The 14,016-nt window shown below is 42.2% G+C and overlaps 1 protein-coding gene and 1 long non-coding RNA gene across 2 annotated transcripts in view; both read right to left on the bottom strand.

Moving 5' to 3' along the window:
- LOC117013182 (uncharacterized) overlaps positions 1-1,051 on the bottom strand; it is a 47,090-nt gene extending 46,039 nt beyond the window's left edge. Inside the window, exon 1 of the long non-coding RNA XR_004421293.1 lies at positions 918-1,051. This is a non-coding gene — a long non-coding RNA (uncharacterized LOC117013182). The remainder of the gene's footprint in view (positions 1-917) is intronic.
- A 6,505-nt stretch (positions 1,052-7,556) lies between these two features.
- P3H2 (prolyl 3-hydroxylase 2) overlaps positions 7,557-14,016 on the bottom strand; it is a 147,872-nt gene continuing 141,412 nt past the window's right edge. The window contains exons 14-15 of the mRNA XM_033089212.1: positions 12,318-12,458; positions 7,557-7,858 (exon numbers count right to left, since the gene is read on the bottom strand). Coding sequence (XP_032945103.1) covers positions 7,766-7,858; positions 12,318-12,458 — 234 coding nt within the window. The 3' untranslated portion in view covers positions 7,557-7,765. The remainder of the gene's footprint in view (positions 7,859-12,317; positions 12,459-14,016) is intronic.

Here is a 14,016-nt window from a genome sequence, read left to right as displayed (position 1 = left end):
GGCCAGGGGCCCTAAGTCTGGGTGACACAGGCCTGCGCTCTTCCATGCTATTTACCGTGACTCCTCCCATGAAGGGGCTCTGCCTAGACTAGGAGTCAGGCTACCTGGGTTTAGGTCCAGATTCTGTCAGTAATTTGTAGTAAAGTTGAGTAAATACATTTCTTTCGGGCCCTCAGTTTCCCCAACTCCAGATAAAAGCTGTTGGACTAAATGTTCTCTAAGTCCTCTTCGAACTTGAAATCAGTTATTGGCAATGGCCATCATTTGCTGAACTATAACTATAAAGCCTTTTTGTGATGATGATTGTCCCTGAGTGTCCACCACAGGCTTGATCTTCCCAGTCTAACTAGCTCCGAATAGTCCAATGTTGCCCTCAGATAAACAATGACCAAAAGCACTCTATGCTGAGCTTTGCAGGCCATTCAAATATCTTTCTATTAAATCTGTAAATCATTCTGCATGTAATCATGCTTTATTTATTTTTTCCCTATAGAGTCTAAAGCATGATGTATATTCTATGCTGATTCTGCAGGCTGGGCAGTTTGGAGGCTTAAGTATGCCAGTTTGTCACATTTGACAACTGTTTGTTAGTTGGGAAGTGCCTTGGTGGGCAATGTGTCCCCAAGTTGATGGGCACAACTTGATAGGGCAGAGTCCCCAGGAAAAGCATCTCCTCCGTGCGGTGCTGAACCTTTGAAGTGGCTCACTGGTGCTTCAAAGCAAAGTTCATGGTACAAAGAGCAACATCTGATGTACTTTTATTACCCTTAGAGACAAAAAAACATTACTCAGAAGCCAAATGTCTGGAAGAAAAACCTGCACCCTGTGCTCAGCCCTGCAGCCTGGAAGTTCAGAGAAGGCGCAAAGTGCTCCCTGTGAGGAAACCAGAGCATGTCTGAACAGAGCTGGAATCATACCTGACACGCTCTTAGTGGTGGTAGCAGCCATCTTGCCGAAGACATTAGCCTCCTCCTGGATGTCCACTGGAGCAGGAAGGGGTGTGAGGCTTGGGGAGTGTGTAATAATTCCTCCTGCCTCCTAGCTATTCATAAAAAGTGGTCAGAACTGCAAAGTGTCCTTAGCGAGTACAACCACTTATCATTTTACTCAGGAAACACATCTACTGTGACTTCCACTGAAGTCAAATTGTTTATCTACTTTTCCCCTATATGTGGACATTGGTCCAGTCTACTGGGAGGTTGTGAAATGCTTAGTCACCACAATACTAAACAATGAAGGAAAGTGGAACATTCTTCCAGGAAAGTCAAGGGAGTTCCAACAGTGCCTTTATGCCTGTTCTTTACTTGGTGCTAAGTAGCTAGAGGTAGAACGAACTGGAAATTAAGACTACTCAGAATGCCATTCTACTAAAAAATGTTGTTACACCTTTATTTTGGACATGGAAGAGAGAGAAAAACTAGCTTTCATTTAATTGTCAGCATTAACTTCAAGGAAGTATAATTCTAATTCATATTGTCTTGTGAGAAAAACATGTCCTAAAACTCTGAACTTCAACTACAATAAAAACACTGGTGTCTGTTCAGTCAACGTTGCTAAAGACAGGAATATCACGAAAGCCCAGAATATTACTCTGGTGACCAGAAGACTTAAAGTTGGCTTCTAAGCCTCAAAAACTCTATAATTTATTCGAAATCTAAGCGGTATGCTTGCCTGAGACCTTCAAAGGCATTTGCAAAGTTTAACAAACCAAAAACAGATACAGCGAACAAACACAGTAAGTGCGTTGGATACTTACTGCATGATGTTCTAGTCAACTGTTTGGTTTTTGTTTGTTTGCTTGGTTTTGTTTTGTAATTTGATTTCCTTCTAAGGATTCCCAAAGCATCTGAAACCCTGTTCCCTATTTGACATTTTAAGAGATTGCCTTACGTACCTTTCTGGTTTTACCAAGAGCTTGACTGATTTTACCAAATGCTTTAGGCTTTTCAAACAGCACACCTGAACATCATCAGGTAGGCTAGAATATCCTCATTATTTCCATTTCTGAGATAAAAGTGGAAGAATTTGAGTGAGAAGACTGGTTCCAGGGCATGTGGAATAAAAAGGTATCGTGGACTCACGGGCAGAAGAAAATGGGAGAGCTCCTTGACTTCTGTTTGAATGATGACTTCACTTCCACTTTCTCTGACACCTGCTTTCCAGTAAGAAGCCTGGTCCTTGATGGCTGCACCCCACCCACTGAAATATACCCTCTCACAAGGGAATACACTAAAACAGTATTTTACACTGGTATTCATTTGGACTCTCGCAGCATTCATTAAAGTGCTTTCCCAGAGTAATCTGTAGTAAAGATCCCATTTCACCCCACCTTCAATACGCCGACTTTAATATGGACTCTCCCAACTTTTCTGAAAGCTTAGCATTTTAGAACTCAAGAAATCATTCAGTTTAAATTCAACACTTTTTCAGTTGAGGACACTGGTGGAATGAGAGGTCATACAGCTCATTTCTGCTCATTGGTGACACAACAGGCATTTAAGACGCAGCTTCACTGTCACTTTCTCTATAAAGCCTTCCCTGTCCGTAACTACTTCCTTCTCCGAACTAACATGGCCTTTTGTGTATCCTGCCTTTGTCATAACCCTTCCATTACAGCATTTACCTCATTTCATATTTTTCATTTGTTTATATCCATTTTCCCACTTTACTTTGAATTCTTTAAAGAAAGAGATAAAGTCTAACTCATTTTTTAAATACCTCCCTAAGCCCACGACGGAGTAGGCCACTCCAAATTGTCTGAAGAGTAAATTCCTGAATGACCACAGCATTACTACCACCTTCCCTGTGACTGTCATTTTCTCTGTTTACAAAATGAAGATTGCACTGATGTGTCTCTCAAGATAATTGTGTAGTTACGTAGGATTGCCAAGTGTTTCAAGACCATAAAAAAGCTGTATAAAGGCCAACCATGATTACAGCCCTTTGAAACAATGGGATATGACTTACAAGTGGAAAAAGATGAGACAGAGCAGGTAATGCTTCTTGTCTAGTTCTCATTTCTATCCCCACCCACCATCAGATAGTAATTCAGAGGTAAAAACACCAACTTGTGAAGACAGAGGAGTGTTTCACTAGGGTCTAGAGAGGATTTCCAGCACCTATGCCATTACACTGCCATCAAGAGGGAAGGCACTAAATCTGACAAGAGAGGCCAAGGGCAAGAGCTCCCTCATAGAGGAACGATATTCCATTCACTGTTGAAGTGGAGACTCAGATGAAGCAAGCAGTTGGTCTGCCCTTCCAGAGCAGAAGACAGCTTAGGAGAAAGATTGGCAAATGTGTCCAACTCTGCTCTATCCTCGACCTCCTCTGTGGCAGCCTACCAAAGAAAGGGAGGGAGAGATTTGTCTTTTGTCTTGTTCATTTTTTGTGCCCCTTACCCCCACGTGTATCCTATAAAGTGGCCAGAAAAGGTGTGTTGTAGACTGAATGAATGGAGCATTCATACTTCTTTCCTGCCTAGCAATGTGTGTCAGGAAAAAAGAGGGGCAGGGACGTTTTGTTTGGTTTATTTTTTTTTGTGGGGTCTTAACAAGATCTTTGAAGGAAGGGATGATTCACTAAGCCAACTTTTCACCTGGCTGATGTCATCATCCTCTGCAGAGCAAGCAAGGATCAATGATCAGATTGTTCCAGACTTGTCATCTGGCCCCAGAGGTCAGCAGCAGGCACAGAAAACACTGAGATTTTCCAAGGGGAGGAGGTAGGGGGGAGCTCTGACAGCATGAGTCTGCAGCTCCAACCCAGTAGTGAGCTCAAACAGTGGTTGATGTTACTTGTCTCAATGTGGCTGAAGAAATTAACCAGGTCCAAAAGAAAACGAGCGCTTTTGTCTCATGTTGGAAACATCAAATTACCTGGGAATAGAGGATTTGCGGGTGGGCTGTGGGACTGTGTGGGGAAGTCATTTCACATCACAGGCTTCTTGGCAGGAGGTAGAGAGGTATCATAAACATGGGGCCAGTCTAACTTAGGGTTTAGGGGTTTTGCCAAACGGCTCCTATTTTCCCAGAGAGTTCTGGATGTGGAACAGTTCAATTTTTTTCCCACTTGTCAACTATACCATTGTCAGTCACCTCAGAATTTTAATTCCTTGGCATACGGAACTGGTGAGATGGGCCCCATTTCTCCTTTCTTGACGTCAGTGAGGGAGTTGTTCCCCGTGGCTGTCTTATGTGAAATAATTCAGCATTTATACTTCAATTAAAAGTTCATAGGTACGTATTATTAAATGGTACTGACTCATTCCATGGCTTTTCCTCTGCTGCATAAGTTCCAAAAAAATGCTATGTCCACAGTAATGATGAAGATGGCATTAAGCTGAAATTTCCTTGCCAAACCATTTACATTCTAGGCTCTGAATAAAGCGCGTTACACATCCAAGAGTATCACTTTGTCCTGTTCAGTGTTTTCTCAAGAGAAAATTTAAGTTCAAGATTCCTTCTGCTTGGAGAGAGAGGAAAATGACTTCTTACTAGAACCTTCTTCCCTTTTGTGAGTTTCACATGGTATTTGCTCAAAAATGGGACTGATCAAATTGAATTATGCAACTCCTATTCATTGTACCTCAGAGCAAAAGGGAAAATATGCCTTCACACATCACCTACCAGGAAAATAAGTGGAGAAAAGTTGAGATTTTATAAAATCAAACTATTTTTCTTCACATTAATGGATTGTTTTATATTGGATATGTCAGGAAGGATGCCAAGGGAGTAGACAACCCTGGGGCTTTTTTCTCCCCTTCTGTTCAAAAGACTGTGCTTCTACCTCAGACACAGACACTCCGAGCTCACTCATCACAGGCTCCCACTTCAGTGCTCTCCATTTCCTCATCTGCAAAATAAGCATCATAAGCCATGCCCTAAATACCTTCTGGGATTCCCAGCGTGTGAACAAGTTCTGTGTTATAAGATTTCAATGCAATCATATAGGTAAAAAATCAAAGCTTTGCAAAATTTTAGGCTTTTTACACAAAAGCGGGATAGTCAGCAAGTTAAGTGGTAGTTCCCCAAGAGATAGATGAAGAGTGCTAGACTTGAAGTTATAAAAATTGGGCTTTACACCCTGGGCTGCCTCAAGCACATACAGCACTGCTTTGTGAATTAGAAAAAGGCACCCCTTCTGGGCAGGCACAGCCCTGCAGATCCATACACTTGGGAACAACTGCCGTGTTTGCCAAATGGAAAAAGGCAGCCCTTCCTCTAGGGGGTTCTGCCTTGTGCCAGGATTCCAGCGCGCACAAGCCCCCTAGCCAGGCATTCTTGCATTACTCAGTTCAGCAGCCCTGGCTCTGCCCGCTGTAATTCTGTATTCTGGAATTATCTTTCCGACCTCTGATTTTCAGTCTCCTCCAAGGGGTAAAGATGGAATTGAACTGTGACTTCTATGGCCTCCTTCGCTCCTTCAGCTCTAAAAGCTACCAATTCAAATTCAAGCTCTAAAATTCAAACGGGCTTTTCCCATTCATCTCCATGGGGGATTATAAAGCACCCTGACTATAATTTCTGAGCTTAAATTTTTAAAGCCATCTGATGATACTCCCTAGTTATTTGAATAAAATTATACACGGTTTGATGTGGAGCAGATTACAAATACAAATGCTTCACTGTATACGTGATGTGCCAGGTGTAAAACAACATGGGTAACCTACGAAACAGGAATAACTCCTCTGTTGTCGACAAAGGCCACAAGATATGGATCTACCACAGGGACGTGATTGAGGCCCTCACCTACTTTCTGTGGGGCTGAATGTCAGAGTCGTGAAGCCCCTGTCTCTCCCAGAGAACCCACAGCACCCAGGAAGCAGGAACTGCAAGGACCCGAAGACTGTTTTCTTTGTTGATGCCTTGTTGCCAGAAAACAGAAATTAGATCCTTGCCCAGATTTTCCTATCAGCAAATCTGAGTGCCAGCAAACACTTCTCAGCAAGACAGCAAACAAATAACAACCTACCTTTTCAAAGCTCAGGAACTTTTAGCCCTAAAATCGGGTTTAAAGTTTTAAAATCACATATACATATAATGAACCCATTCATAATTCTCAAGATGTTAGTAGAAGTACATTTGATTGTATTTGAGAATGTTTGCAAAATCAGCCTTTTCTTTTTTATAGCTTTATTTTGTATTTAAAGCAAGACTGAGGGCTTCTGGAAACAAGTCTAACTAATTATGTCATTTACAGAGAAGAAAACTGAAGCCCAGAAAGGAAAAGAGGCAGCTCTAGGTTATACAGCAGGGTATATTTGATTGAGCTGGGATTATAATCTAATACTCTTTCCACTCTCCCATGATGAAAATGCAAACTGAACGTTGGGCGGAAAACAGCATATAAGTCACTATGACTCATTTTGTTCAGTCTCAAAGGATGAATGTTCTTACCACTAACAAAGATCCTAAATGGAAGAAAGTAGATGTGATTTTTAGCAAATGTTTTTATTTGCTGCTTTTCTGAAGGGCTACGACACCCAGCACCGCCCATCACAGAAGCAGGTGAGCTCCCACCGGCTAGAACAGCCCCAGCCCCAGCCCAAACAGCGCCTTTGCAATGTCTTCCTTAGAATTGGTGCCAAGGACCAGACACTGTCAGGAAGAACACTTCTGTTTGCTAACCATTTGTCTTTCTTCAAAAGCGGTGTTCTCACCTTCCTTTCAGCCTCTGAGCACCTGCCAGCACAACAAGTTGTGGCCCAATGTTGCCCCCTGGGTTGTCCCAAAAGTTCCTGTGGGACCATCAAACCATTATGTGAAGATAAACCAAACATTTGGGAGAAGAAAAATAAGCACCAGATATCAAAATAATCCTCCCTTTATTAAACAAATCAGACACAAAAACAAGTCCACGTGCTGGACAGCAGCAAAGAGGAAACACCACCAAAACCCATGCAAATGAAGACTGGAAACATCAGAAATCCATTTTTCTTACTTAAGATCAAAAACGCTCCTTCTCATCAGGGGATCCCACTCTCAGGTGACATGGCAATCATGCCCAGATTCAGGGGGATTTAAGATGTTCTTCTAAAGTCACTGGGGTGAAGAGTCATTCTATTTCAAGCCCTTAACCTTTTTAAAGACACAACTTATAGGGGTCCTTTCTGTGGCATTGTGGAGGGTGAATTGAAACTTCCACTGTAAGTTTATTCTCTGGTGACAATACCAGAGCCAAAAATTCCACCAAGGTCCTGGAAAGGATGGGCCCCTCTGTCTCATGTAGTGCTCATTAGAGTGGTCCTTTCTCAGAGGCTGGGGACTCTCAGGTCAGTGATACGTGAGGCACTGAAGACCCCAGTGCACCAGGGCCCTCAGACTCAAACTCATGGCCACCAGCCCCGGGAGAGGATGTGGCTGAAAGGCTCAGAGTCCGAAAGGCCTTCTGAGACCAAATCACGCGCTCACTTTAGAACTACAGCATGCACGAGAGCTGTAGTTTCGCCAAGAGCAGACTTATTCTTCCTGCTTGAGCTTTTGGATGTGTAGCAAATGAAGTGTGTGTGTGTGTGTGTGTGTGTGTGTGTGTGTGTGTGTGTGTGTGTTGGGGGTGACTGAGCTTTGAGAGATGAACTGATAATAAACCAAGACAGACAGACAAGACTGAGTGAGGCAAAGCAGACATCCTTAGGAACAGAAGGGAGATCAGGTGACTCATATCAACCTGTTAAGTTATACCACGGCTCTGTACAAAAATAAAAAGGTTCTCATAAGATTAACAATTTAAATAAATATCTCATAGAACATTCTCTCTCAATTTTTTATAGCTCATCTTTTGGATTGATATTCAGTCCATGCTTCCCTTTCTGTTCTTGATCCAGGATGGCGATAACTTCATCGGCCTGTATTCGCTCCTGCAAAAAAGACAATTCACACATTTATGTTACAAGCATAATAATCATCCCAGTGGCAGATGCTTCCCAAGCACTTCCAGGCTTTCATCTGTACGTGGGAGGATGCTAACTCCAGTTAAGGAGTGAACCTCATCTTCATCCCTAGACGGGGGCCTTCTCCTGACTTCCCTGTGTTCTAAGCAATTACTCTCCAAGATTTCACTCTTGCCAAGAAGTCTTACAGAGTCAACTGCTTACTACCCTTTCTATGTTATGGTCCTATTGACACTTCCAACTCACTTCTCCAATTCCATGTCCAAGCTGAATTCACCATTTTTCCCCCACAGACCTACTCTGTTCCGCTTTATAAATTCCCTCTCTCAGTGAAGACCACTCCTTCTCACTCATTTGTCCTAAAGGCCCAACCATAGTTTCCTGGATCTGATAAATTACTTATTGCAACCTCCTGTGTCTGTCCCTTTCTTTTCAGTGCACATTACTGTTGCCTTAGTTTAGGCCAGGATTTCTCAGTCTGGGCACTCCCGACATTTTGGACCCGACGATTCTTTGCTGCGAGGGCTGTCCTGTGCATTATGGGATATCCAGCAGCATCCCTGGCCTCTACGTACTACAGGTCTCCAGCAGCACCTCCCCCCAAGCTGTGACAACCGAAATGTCTCTGGATGTTGCCAAACGTGCCATAGGAGGCAAAACTGCTCCCACTTGAAAACCACAGGTTGAGGCTCTCATAGTCTCTTCATTCAATTGCTACAGCAGCTTCCAAATTGATCTGTTTCACACCTCACTCCCACATGCTGCTAATGGAGCCCTTGCACTTAAATCATGGCCATGTCACTTTCCTGCTCACTGCTCACAATCTTTGCATGGGTTCCTCTTGCTTGAAGTCCAGGTCCTATCTTCATGGTGTACTTATCAGGAGCTGTTTGATTTAGACTGTTCTCACCTGTCTTCTCCTTTCACCTCACTTGACACTTCAACTTCCTAACTCACCTCAAGGTCTCTGAATACAACACTCTCGGAAGAATTCCTTAGTACTAATCTAGGCTAAATGCCCCCGTGGATGCTTCCATTACATTGTATGCTTTCTCTCACCCCTATGTTATTCCATCAGCAGGCCCAGTTAGTCCATCTCCAAATGGCAACTCAAACCTGCCACATTTTTTCACCTTCTCTATAAGTACGCTCGTCTAAAGCAATCTTTCCTATCCTTTAACTCCTGGGACTGGGGTAGGCAGGGTGGGTAGGGCACATGGCTTCCCCCACGATTAGATACAATTCATATTTTAACCAGCTCATTGAGTCTGACGGCTGCTACCTCAGCAGCTTCCTTTAGATGACTCTCCATCTTGCTTACCACTTTCCAGCCACTGTGGCTTTCTTTGTTTCTTGACCACTCCAAGCTCCCGCTCATTTCTGGACTTCGGCAACCCATTCTCTGCCTCAAATGCTATTCCCAAGGTCTTTATCACAGTTGGCTTCTTCTTATCATTCAGGTGTCAACTCACGTGTCACCTCTCTGGAGAGCCCTCAGTTTGCCACCTTCTCCCCTCCACTCTCAAATTAGTTACCTTGTTCTTTTTTCCACACATCATTTCTCACTATTTGAAAGTCTCTCAATTATTTATTCTTTTGCTTATCTGTCGTCTGCCTTTTTTGACTAGAAGGTAAGCTCCGTGAAAGCAGGAAATCTTGCTTTTTTTGAAAAGCTACTGGCTTTTGGCAAGGCCTCTATTCTATTTGGTGAATAAATGTAGAAGTAGATAAAGGGGCCTCTGTCTAAGATGCCTTTCCCTACACAAGCCACACTCATCCTCTGAGACTCATGTCAAACACTGCCTACTCGATGAAGCCTTCCTGGTTTCCTCTTTATATCCTCTGAGCACCAAGCATTTATTTGCCTCTAATAATCTTACGAACTTTGTCTTGTGTTTTAATTACTCGGGCACCTGTATTATCTCTCCACTTTGATTTCCAGCTCCTGGAAAATGGGGGTTATGTCTTGCCTAGTTTGTATCCCCTGTAGGTAGTCCCTAGCATAATACCCGGCACAGTAAGTTTTAAAAGTAAGTGTTTCACAACTTGAAAACAAAGCCCATTTTATTCAGGAACTTGTAATTGAAAATGAGGCTGATATAAGGGCAACTAAAAGGACCAAATATACTAAGTAACAGAAAAGTAAATTGCTATGATGAGTAAAATGCCCGGTACTACTTTATGAATACAGGGAGAACAACTTTGTTGCTCAACAAACTGATGTACACACAAAACTTTCAGATCTGACTGCTGCAAGAGCCTGTTTCAATCATGTCTCTCCTGAAAGGAAAGAAGTTCAAAAGCGGGATCTATATATACAAGGAAGTGAAGCTTCTAATATTGGGCATCCTGAAGAATTTGTAATGCTAAATACTCCTTGAAAATTGAATTGGCTTTAAAATAATCTATAACAAGCACAGAAGTTGCCAATTCTGATGATTTATTCATAAGCAGACTTTGTTTGCTCAGGGATTCAATCTAAGAAGTGGTGCCTAATTCAGGGACTCTCAAACTTTGCTGCACCTTAGAATCACCAAGAGAGCTTTTAAAACTTCCGATATTCAGCACCCCATATCAATTAAACCAGAATTTCTGAGGCTGGGAGCCTGATATCAGCAGTTTGTAAAGTTCCCCAGGTGATTCTATCGTGGAGCAAAGTCTGGGAATCACAGTGTCACAGGTTAAATTTTCTCTAGTGCATAGTTGCTTGAGAGGTTTTGGCCATTTTCTTCTGTGGCCACTAGATGTCGCAATTGCCCATAGACGGGAGATGTTTCCTCCTACTTGCCCTACTGAGGATGGGAGATTAGCATTGATGTTTCCTGGTGAGGATGGAGCAAAGAGAATTTTTGTGTGTGTCTTAGCTTATTTTAATAGAAAACACCTTGGAAGAGAAGGTTGGGATACCAAATACTGAAATAGATTAACTGTTTGCTGAATTGAACACTAGAGAGAGAAAACAGTGAGGCAATTTTTCAGTAAGTTGTTATCTTCACTGAAGTAGGCGCCTTAGTAGAGAAGGACCTGCGTGTGCTGTGGGGCATGCTGGCATTTGCAGGTGGAGAAGTGCAAAGAAAGAAGGGATTACAGGTGAAGGAGTTTGCTCCGTGCCCCGTCTCTGTGTTGCTCCCTCAGTCAGGACCATCTTTTCTCTTTCTGTGCCTGGCTAGCATATTCTCCTTTTTAGGAATGAGCTTATGTGTCTTCTTTGATTCCACCTACAGAACTCATACTGCCATCTTCTCACTGTCTATTTCTTTGTCGACCTCTCCAAGCTCCCGCTGGTCAGGGAATATGTTTTGTTCACCCTTGTACCTCCAAGGCCTGCCTAGAAGAGTTCCCCGGGCACATAGTAGCTCTTCTGTAAATATCTGTTAAATATATGAAATATTGCTAAAGAATGTGGCTTAAAATCTGTGTGAGTTAGGTTTGATGGCAAAAAGCATATGAGAAAGGAGAATTAATTTGAAACAGTTTTTGATCAAACTGGATGCAATCTAAAGGGGAAAGTTGGATAGAAGGCCATTTTAAAGACTAGAATTTCACAGCTTCATCAACACTCGGGTCTGGAAGAGACTTTGAAGTTGAGTCCTTGCAATGGAATTTCCATTTCCATTTCAGCATTCCACGCCTAGCAGTTGCTGAGGCTTTGACTAGCCATCCAGTGATGAGGAACTCACTACTTCCAAAGCAGACAATTCCACCAAGCAGCAGTGATCATTTCAAAGTTATTCCTTAGACTGAGCCCAACTTCTCTTCCCAGAGACGTCACCCCTTGATTCATTGCTCTGCAGCTTCGCAGATAGAGACTAAAACTGCTGCCCAGGGGCATCCAGAAGGATGAGATCATGGTCTCTTATCCAGGTTAAGTGTCCTCCGCTACTTCCAATATAATAAGAACAATATTTTAATATTTAACACTTAAATTAATAATAACGAACTTTCAGGTTCCCTCACCCTCTTCTATACATGTTTCATAAATTATTCAGTGCCCTTTTTAATGATTTGTTGAGAAAACAAATCAGTCTTCTTGGTGACCTTTAGAAAGTAGTTCTTCTCTCCTGATGTTACCATTTGTTAATAAAGTTCAATCGAGACTCATTAGAGGATGCCAAATATCACTGATTTATCGACTTCTGCATACATTCACTTATAACCCATCTGAGTAAGAATTGCCTTCATATTCCCTCCTCTTTCCCTCAAACTCACCCTACAAATGTTGGATGCGTAAATGCTAAGTAATGGATCTGAACAGGAACACTTCTTCTTGCTTAGAAAGCAGAGCCAGTGTTAGAAACCAGAGAGAAAATATTCTGTAAAAGCTGGAAAAGTGTTTTTGTTGTTGCGTGTTTTCCATGATCTCTAAAGTTCCTGAAGCCAGTCAACGGGGCATCTGATTGGCTTTCTGCATGTGTCAGAAACTCACCAATTCTCTATAAAGAGGGTCCAACGTGAACCAAAGAGCCACAGCACACCTCTGACCCTTGGTGACTGCCTTCACCCCATGTGGGTTCTCTCCTCCAGATGAGAAGCTGATCATACGCCCACACTTTGGTTTTATAGAGGCCTGAGAAGGAAAGTGAAAATTAGACTCTCAGTTCCTATGTCACGAACGTCTCTACAACCCCCTTTCTCTATCCTTTTATGAGACTATTTGAGTCAAGTTTTGAATCAAAGAGTAATGGAATCCTGAGATTGAAAAAGACATAGATTATCTCAATCTCATCTGTAAAACAAAGATAAGGTCACAGTAACATTTAATTCAGAAAATAAAAGTATTCAGGTCAAATGGCTGGCACAGTACGTGGTAAACAATAATCGCTGGATACATGCTATGTTGATAGCTGAAAAACTCTATGAAGCAAAGGCTCTCTCTTTTAATTTACTTCTCTAACTCTAGCACTAGCACAACATCTGGCATAAGGTAGATGTAAAGTTAATATTTGTAGAATGACAAAAGCAAATTAAGGGTACACCTAAAGTGATGGTAAATTTTTATTATTGATCTAGGTAGTGGTTCCATGAGACCACCCTTTGTAATTCTTTACTTGTACATTTAAGGTTTGTGAACTTTTCACAACACAAAGATTTTTAAAAGTCAAGTCTAATCCCATATGAAAATTGAATTCCTATTACAATATTCCTACCCAGTGGTCATCAGCCAATGGTTTAATATCTCCAGTCATGAGAACACACTACCTCTTGGAGGTGACACATTCCACAGCCTCCAGGGCTGAAAGGATTGACACAGTCCTTTCGAGCATGTGCATCCCTCAGGTGGAGATGTCCAGCAAAATTTAGGTAGAAGAGGGTAGAAGGGAAAAGAGGCGCTGCTGGGGGTCAAACTAGCAAGCTCTCCAAATCGAGTGAGCATAAGCAACGGAACATGAGGGACCTTGCTTCTATGTTTAAAAAAAGTGTCTTAGGTAAGTGGAGTTCATTTTTCTTTCTTGAGAAACACAGAAACCTTGCTCATTCCAGAGCCGAGCTTAGGAAAGTAAAGGCAAAAAAACAAAACAAAACAAAAAAAAGTACCAACCATTCTATAACATGGGCCTGCTCTAACTAGCTATTTTCTGAATTGACTTGAGTTGATGCATGCTCTTTAAAAGAATCTTTGGTTTCCTTCACCATAAAATGGGAAGGCTAAGTTTTTGCATTGCCAGTTTCAGGAGGAATATTTGAAAAATTTCCTGAAATTCTGAGCTGCTACCGTGTTTCCCCAAGAATAAGACCTAGCCAGACCATCAGCTCTAATGTGTCTCATGGAGCAAAAATTAATATAAGACCCGGTCTCATTTTACTATAATATAAGACCTGGTCTAATATAATGTAACGTAACGTAACATAACATAACATAACACTGGATCTTATATTAATTTTTGCTCCAAAAGACGCATCAGTGCTGATGGTCTGGCTAGGTCTTATTTTTGGGGAAACACGGTACCTAACATAGATACTCCCAGACTGTGTGACCTACACCTGAAGGTCGAAGGTACGTGGAGGAATCAGAAAGTCTGAGATGCAGGGGAGTAAGAGTGTGTGTGTGTGTGTGTGTGTGTGTGTGTGTGTGTGTGTGTTAAAGGGAGGAGCAGAGAAAAGCAGTCACTTTGTGTTACTCTTCT

Source organism: Rhinolophus ferrumequinum, chromosome 2 (genome assembly GCF_004115265.2).
Source record: "Rhinolophus ferrumequinum isolate MPI-CBG mRhiFer1 chromosome 2, mRhiFer1_v1.p, whole genome shotgun sequence".
NCBI classification, from domain to species: Eukaryota; Metazoa; Chordata; class Mammalia; order Chiroptera; family Rhinolophidae; genus Rhinolophus; species Rhinolophus ferrumequinum.
This window is presented reverse-complemented; position numbering and strand designations above follow the sequence as displayed.